The 8,348-nt window shown below is 42.6% G+C and overlaps 1 protein-coding gene across 2 annotated transcripts; it reads left to right on the forward strand.

Moving 5' to 3' along the window:
- Window positions 1–285: 285 nt before the first annotated feature.
- NUDT19 (nudix hydrolase 19) lies at window positions 286–7,908 on the forward strand. Of its 2 annotated transcripts, XR_010661691.1 has the most exons (4): window positions 286–1,138; window positions 1,359–1,683; window positions 2,942–3,187; window positions 5,983–6,122. XR_010661691.1 is itself a non-coding variant. In XM_065925749.1 (3 exons), the coding sequence occupies exons 1-3, from the start codon at window positions 425–427 to the stop codon at window positions 7,283–7,285; spliced, it is 1,146 nt and encodes a 381-aa protein (XP_065781821.1). In that variant the 5' UTR covers window positions 286–424; the 3' UTR covers window positions 7,286–7,908. The 2 variants fall into 2 exon arrangements, 1 of the variants encoding a protein (XP_065781821.1); XM_065925749.1 differs by lacking the exons at window positions 1,359–1,683; window positions 2,942–3,187 and adding an exon at window positions 7,062–7,908 and having other exon boundaries at window positions 5,983–6,190.
- Window positions 7,909–8,348: the final 440 nt, after the last annotated feature.

Genomic DNA, 8,348 nt, shown 5'->3' on the forward strand with positions numbered 1-8,348 from the left:
TCGAGAAAGTCCTAGTTCTCAGGTTTTGTTTGATCAGGTAGGTGTCACCAGGCCCAGGTTTGCATCGCACTTTTACCTCGACAGTCATTATGTGATCCTAAGCATTCCTGCTCTAGTCCACGTGTCCTGGGTGAGGAAGATGAGGCCCTCCTAGCACGTGGCTGTGACAGCCTTTGTCCCACGAGAGTGACCTGGCTGGGAACACGGGCATTCGAGGCGGAGCTTCTCTGTGTCGCCACCACACCCTCCTTACAGGCAGGCGCCAACGAGGCCAAACAGCCCGGGTTCACCGATTGCCCCTTGCGCGCCTCCCAGGGAGAGGCGGGAGTTCACTTTGCAAGAAGCCAGCTTCTGTGCTCACTTCCCGGGAGAGCTCCAGTCGCACCAGAACCCCGAGCCTGGAAGCCTCGCGCCGCCGCCCGCCATGAGTGTCCCGGTGCGGCCGGGCCCAAGCAGCTGGAGGCGGGCAGCCACCTTAGTGCTGGCGGCGGGCTGGACGCGCCCGGTCCCCAGCGCCCCGTCGAGGCCCCAACCACCCGCCGAGGGATTCCGGGTGCTGCTGCTGCAGCGCTCAGCGAGCCAAGGCTTCTTGCCCGGGGCGCACGTCTTCCCGGGAGGGGTGCTGGAGGCGGCAGACCGCTCGACCGATTGGCTGCGCCTCTTCGCGCCGCACCACGGGCCGCCCCGCTTTGGTCTGGGCCCCGCGCCGCCCCAGCGCGCCGCCTTCCCGGTGCTGCCCAACATCCAGCCGGGAGCCGTGGACGAGGACGCGGCGGCGCTGCCCGATGACATCGCCTTCCGCATCTGCGCCATCCGCGAGGCCTTCGAGGAGGCGGGCGTGCTGCTGCTGCGGCCCAGGAGCCCGCGGGCCCCTGATCAGGCGCCGGGCTGCGCCCTCGCGCCGCCGCCCGCCTTGGCCGACTGGCGCGCCCGCGTCCGCCGGGACCCGCGGTACTTCCTGAGTCTGTGCGCGCAGCTCGACTGCACTCCCGACATCTGGGCGCTGCGCCACTGGAGCGACTGGATCACGCCCTTCTCACGCCCCGGCGGCCGCCGTTTCGAGACCACCTTCTTCCTGTGCTGCCTGAGCGAGCCGCCGCCGGTCTTCCCCGACTTGGTGGAGGTGGTGGGCTGCCAGGTAGGGCGTCCTCCCGGCCCGGAGTGGGGACCCACAGGAGCTAGAGAATGAGGACCGCGGCAGGCGGCCCAGGCCCCCCGGACCTTCCAGGAGGCCGCCTCAGGGCCGTAATAGCCAGTTAGCTACCGGGCGGGCCTGGGACCCACGCGGGCGGACCCCGGCCCAGCAGGCCAAAGCTGTGACCTTGGTGAGCTGCTTTCTGCTTTCTCCCGCTTCGCAGCCCCAGGGCCTCGACGATGTCTCCCCGACGCGGCTTCTCCAGCGGGTGGCCGGAGGAGATCCCAGGAGTTCTGCTAAGTGCTCCTTCCTCAGCAGTTGCCACGCTTTCACTCTTTTCGTCCCCGCAGCTGTTTGTTTCCTCGTAGTTCAGTCTTTTAACATTTATTTGAAACGTTTTCATTTGAGACGTGTTGGGGAAAGGCTACCCACTCCAGTATCCTGGCCTGGAGCATTCCATGGACTGGATAACCCGTGGGGTCGCAAAGAGTCAGACACGACTGAGCGACTTTCACTTTCACTTTCGGCCAAGGATATGGCCTACCTTGGTGAATGATTCCTCTGCATTCCTCTGCATTCCTCTGCATTCCTGAAAAAGAATGTGCTGTAGTTGATGTATTTTCTGCTGTATTTGATGGAGTGTTTTTAAAAATGTCCTTAACCTTAAAAAAGGTTAAGTTAGTTGATAGTGTCTTTTTAGGTCTTCCATATCGTTAACCTGTTCCATCGATTTCTGAGAAAAGGTTGTTGAAATCCTTAAGGAGTAACTTAAGGAGTTTGTCTTGTTCTCAGTTCTGTCAGGTTTTCCTTTGGGTATTTTGAAGCTCGTTTTTAAGGTGTTGCATAAGACTATTCAAGCTTGTTGGAGCTAGTCTTTGATTATGATGAACTAGCCTTCTTTATCCCTGACAATGTTCCTGATTCTGAAATCTGAAGTTTATTATCTGATAGTGATATAGCTGCTCAGTCTTCCATTTAATTAGCAATAGCATAGTATATCCTCCTCCATTTTTTACTTTTAACCTGTGTCTTTAAAGTATGTTTATTGTAGGCAGCATATAGTCTTACCTTTTCTCCATTATGATAGTTTCTGCATTTCAGTTGGAGTGTTTAGGTCATTTACATTCAATGTTATTCTCAAATCTGCTATCTTGCTGTTAGTTTTTTTAATCTGTCCCTTCTATTCTTTGCACTGTTTTTCTTCTTTTCTTGACTTCTTTTGGATTATTTGAGTATTTTTTGGACTCTTTATCTCCATTATTGCCTAATTAACTGTACTTCTTTGTAGTTGCTTTAGGATTTGCAGTACATCTCTCACTTCATGTGTAGTATTAGAATCATAAAATAATATATTTCCATTTCTCTCCTCCTGTCATGTATGCTTTTGTAGTCATACATTTGACTTTTATTTCTACTATAAACTCTACAATACAGTGATTATTTTCACTTTAAGCAGTTAATCTGTTGAAAACTGTGCACATGAGGGGGAAATTTTTTTTTTACCTGCATATGTGTTCTTTGCACTCTTCATTCGTTTGTGTAGATTTAAATCTACATCTGGTATCTTTCTGCCTAAAGAACTTCCTCTAATATGTCTTGAATCTTCTGACAGTGAATCCTCTAAATTTTGTCTGAAAATATTTTGCTTTTATTTTTTGAAAGCTATTTCATGTGGGTGTAGAATTCTATATAGGTTAAAAATATGAGTTTTTGTTTTGTTTTTCTGCCAGTACTTAAAGATGTTACTTCATTAGTTTCCAGTTTGCATGGCCTTCTGATGAGAAATCTGCTTTTTTTCCCCTCCAGTTTTATTGAGATATAATTGACATACAGCTGGGGCACTAGTGATAAAGGACGCGCCTGCCACTGTGGGAGACATAAGGGACAAAGATTCAATCCTTGTGTTGGGAAGATCCCCTGGAGGAGGGCATGGCAACCCATTCCAGTATTCTTGCCTGGAGAATCCCCATGGACAGAGGAGCCTGGCAGGCTATAGTCCGTAGGGTTGCAGAGAGTTGGACATGACTGAAGCGACTTAGTACTGCACATTGTGTAAGTTTAAAGTGACAGCATGATGGTTTGACTTACATATACCATAACACAATTACCACAATAAATTTAGTGCACATTCATCATCTTTTAGAAAAGTTTGATTTTAACTCTGTTCCTCTGTACATAACATGTTTGTATTTTTGGTTTTGATATGTATGCCTGCTTTAAGTATTTTCTCTTTAATTACTGGTATTCAGTAATTTGATTATGATGTGCATAGTTTTCTTTTTGTTTTGTTAATAATTATTTGTTTCTTCAAATATTTTTCACCTCCCCCTATTTTCTGGGACTCCAATTAAATGTATGTTAGACTACCTGATAATTTTTTGTGGGTCCTTGATAACTTGTTCATTATTTTTTTAACTTTTTTCCTCTGTGCTTTATTCTGAATAGATTTATTGCTATATTTTCCAATTTTCTCTGTTTATATGTAGTATTAAGATTGCTGTAAATATCATCCAGTGTAATTTTCATCTCTAGAAGTTCCATTTATTTTTTTAGAAAAACATTTCCTATTTCTCTCATGTTCATATTTTTTTTTACATCTTTGAGCCAATGGAACATACATGTAACAGTGATTTTTAATGTCCTTTTCTGCCAGTTCCATCATCTCTATAATTTCTGGGTTTGTTTCTATTGCCTGATTTTTCTTCTGGTTACAGGTCACATTTTTCTGCTGAGGTCTTATAGTTTTTTATTGTCGTTGTTGTTCAGTCACTTAGTCTTGTCCAACTTCCTTGCAACCCCATGGACTGTAGCCCACTAGGCTCCCCTGTTCATGGTATTTCCCAGGCAAGAATACTGAAGTGGGTTGCCATTTCCTTCTCTAGGCCATTTTCCCAGGTCAAGGTTTGAATCCAAGTCTCCTGCATTGGTAGGTAGATTCTTCACCACTGAGCCACCACAGGAAGCCCAGTTTTTGATGGAATGTTGAATGTGATTTTCAGTTGAGTACTGGATTTTGTCCTTTTTTTTTTTTAAAGGTGTTTGACTTTTCCTGTCAGGAAGTTCAGTTCAGTTGCTCAGTCGTGTCCGACTCTTTGTAACCCCATGGACTGCAGCAGGCCAGGCTTCCCTGTCCATCACCAACTCCCAGAGGTTACTCAAACTCATGTCTATCAAGTTGGTGATGCCATCCAACCATCTCATCCTCTGTCATCCCCTTCTTCTCCTGCCTTCAATCTTTCCCAGCATCAGGGTCTTTTCCAATGAGTCAGTTCTTCACATCAGGTGGCCAAAGTATTGGAGTTTCAGCTTCAGCATCAGTCCTTCCAATGAACACCCAGGACCGATCTCCTTTAGGATTGACTGTTGGATCTCCTTGCAGTCCAAGGGACTCTCAAGAGTCTTTTCCAACACCACAGTTCAAAAGCATCAATTCTTTAGCTCTCAGGTTTCTTTATAGTCCAACTTTCACATCCATACATGACTACTGGAAAAACTATAGCTTTGGCTAGATGGACCTTTGTTGAAAAGTAATGCCTTTGCTTTTTAATATGCTCTCTGGGTTGGTCATAGCTTTTCTTCTAAGGAGCAAGCATCTTTTAATTTCATGGCTGCAGTCACCATCAGCAGTGATTAAGGATTGGAAAGTCTGTGAAGTATTTTGGGCAGTGTTCTACTAGTAACAAATAACCAATAAACAATAAGTTAATTAAGATTCTTTTAGCCTATGGTCTGGACTGACCTGAACAGGTTGCACTGAGTTAATGCCTGTTGTTTAACCCTTTATCGTCATTGTTACCATTGAACTGGCATGGAACTCACAAAGCATACCTTAGAGATTGGGTGGTCCTTTAAGACCAAAGCTTTGTTTTTCAAAACGTAACCGTGGCCAACTTCAGAAGAATCTAGGATGCTTACTAAACATAGATTGCTGGGCTCCATACAGTGAAGATTTAACAAGTTTCTCAGGTTTCTCATACAAGCTTGTAAATTGTTGGCCTATAATTATTCAAGGCAATCAATTTCAACTCCCTGGTTTTGGATGTGAGGGTCAATTTCCCCAGTGTATGTGGATATTTAGCAGTAAAGCAGTTAAAGAAAGAAAGACCTTTTGGAGTTATTTCATATTAATTGAATCAACTATTTTTAGCTAAATGTGGAAGGAAGGAAGACTTGGGAAAGAGGGCACAGCAGTGAGGCTACTTACGTTAAGTGCTGTCTGGTTGATATATGCAGTTATTACACTCCTGGGACAATAGACTGAGTCATGCCTCTTGACCTTTCTGAAAGCTTCACTTGCTCCTGACTCTACCTTCACTGTTACACACTACATGTACCATGCTACATTTTGTTTGCTGAAGGCCCTACTAGGCCTGAGAGAGCTTTGTCTTGTCCACCAGCATGTCCTCATTGCCTAGCCAAGGTAGGCAGGAATGAGAAACCCTTGAGAGTCCCTCCCATTTATGGGAGGAATGAATGGGCTCTAAGTTCTCAATCTGCTGCCATGAATTTATACTTCAGTCTTCTTTGAAAGTGATCAGAACCTCCTTGCCTTCTTAGCATCTCCTGCCTTTTATGCTGAACAACTCTCCTAGTTCAACCTGTTGTGATCTATCCTGGCTTATTTACTAGTTCTCGGGATCCATGTCCTAATAATCAATCTCTGAAGGGGATCAACCCAACTTTCTTCACTGAGTCTTTCCTTGTTCTCTCAGAGGAATCTAGCAAGATACATTAATGAATTAATTTTACATTTTTTTCAGTTAGATCTTAAGTACTGATCCAAGGATCTCAAATCTTGCATTGTCTATGGGGTAAACCTTAGGAAACTCTACCTTTGTTTTCCACAGTGGTCGTCTCCATCAGAGGCAATTGAAAGCCTCACATCAAAGGAAATTTTGCTTGCACCCCCACAGTTCTACGAAATACGTAGACTAGGAAATTTTGCCTCTCTCTCTGACTTGCACAAATTTTCTTTGGATCGTGAATCAGAAGGCACGGAAAGATGGATGCCAATCATATTGTTAACTGCTGATGGGAGGATCCATCTTTTACCAGGTAAATCCATGTTTACCAGTGTTCTTGCTGATATTCCCATTTAATGCTCTGCGCTGTATTGCAGTATTCTCCCACACAGACACATGAATTACAATCTATGTTTTATATGCTACAGTGGAGCTAATTAGATAAGGTCAAGTTCTATAAGATATTCATAGTTTTTATTATAATCAGAAATTCTGGATGTATTTCTTTATATACACTTATGTAAATATATTTCCTAGACATTGGCAAGAGTTCTTTCTTGACTATTATCTCACTTTTTTACCTTTTAATTTTGAATTATGAAAACTTGTAAATTATACTTATTTGATTGAAAGAGAGTTTTGTTGGTGGTCAGTTATTGTTGGGTTAGTACAGGACAGAAGTTTTGTGGCAGCTTACAGTGGAGTTTTCTGACCTCTCTTACTTACGGCTGCTTGTCTCACTTCTCAGAATTGTGATAATATTCGTTCCTCATCCTGCAGTGGGACAGCTTAGCAGTTTTGATGTGTAAATGATAGCTTCTCTAATTTAACCTAAAATGATTGGAGCAGCCCACACTGAAACACCAAAATTATATGGATATCAAGGTGAATGTTATATTGAATGAAATAAAGAGAGTTGAATTAGTATAAAAAATTATAATTCAGGATGAAAAAGTACCAGTTGTAAATATTCATGTGCCCAAAGAAAATTCTTGGCTAGAAATGGGGAACTGGGGAGGTTAGGTAGGATATTAAAAACATAAGAAATATATTGAGGTAAACTCGAAAAGTTCTGATTATTTAACAGCTATGTCAGTTCCAAATACATGAAATGAGTAAAAATAAATACTAATATATTGGAAGGTTTTATAAAATAACACTAAAGTTAAACTATTATTTTTCAGGAGATGAGATGTACTTAGAAGATTCAAATTTTTTAGAAAACTGTATGTCCACTGAAAAAAGGAATGAAGAAATCATGAACGAAGGCAAGAAATTTCACCGAATAGTGTTGTATAATTCCCACAGTTATGGAGATTATACAGGTTACAGCATCCATGTGACAGTTCTGCCAAAGTATAAACACGTTTATCCTAAGAGCTTTGTAGTGGGCAAGAGCCATCTGTAGAGAGCAGCTGCTTTATAAGCTGGCCCACTTGTAGTTGTTCTAGAGAAAAATGAGGGTTGACTAGATGTGCCTGGAACTTAAGGAACTTTGTTCCTGTAAGTTCTAGGAGCAGTCTCTTCTATCTCAAGTGTATTGTGTAGCTCTGTTATTTTATTCTTTAAACCTTATAGTATCCCACCAGTATAAGGTATTAATGTTTTGTTACCAAAAAGAGAAAAAAAATTTCACAGAGATTTCCACTTCTGTGTTGTTCTGTCATCAAAAGTTTAAATAAGCTGTTCTACTGTATTGTCTTCGAACTGTATTAGCATACTACTTTATATGCTAGGCGTTTGATCCATTAATTCCATAGACTTTCTGCTGGAATTAATTTAAGGGTGTCTGATTAGATACATGGTGAACAGAAGACTGAGGTGATCTTCCAGTGACAGTGTCATTATTTTCTTATGACTTTAGCTTGATGATTAAGATGTAATTCCATTAAAACTAAATGGTATAAGTTATTAGTTTACCAAATTGGAAATTACTTTAGTGATTGTTGTAAAGAAATATGAAGCCATAACAGAAGTCATAATTTTTATTTTGGAGTGCTACTTGACAGAATACAAAGAGGTTACTAGAGAGATGTAGAACTATTCATCATTTAATCGTGCTTATTAATGGTATTTTTTATCAGTGTTTTGAATATGGGTAATTTTTTTTACCTCCTCTTAAGAGGAATAATCTTTATTGCTTAAAGATGGGAAATGGTTAAGAAGGAACCAGTTCTATTTCAGGTCTTTGACTATATTATGCATTGTATCAATACATTGAATTTCATTTTTCATAAAAAGTATTGATAAATGAAGACTTTCCTATAGCTCAAATGCATCGCATCTGCGCGCGATGCAGGAGACCAGGGTTCGATCCCTGGGTTGGAAAGTTCCTCTGGAGAAGGGAATGGCAATCCACTCCAGTATCCCTACCTGGAGAATTTCATGGACAGAGAAGCCTGGGGGGCTACAGTTCGTGGGATCATAGGGTCGCAAAGAATCAGACACAACTGAGCAACACACACACACAC

Source organism: Muntiacus reevesi, chromosome 2 (genome assembly GCF_963930625.1).
Source record: "Muntiacus reevesi chromosome 2, mMunRee1.1, whole genome shotgun sequence".
In the NCBI taxonomy this organism is placed as follows: Eukaryota; Metazoa; Chordata; class Mammalia; order Artiodactyla; family Cervidae; genus Muntiacus; species Muntiacus reevesi.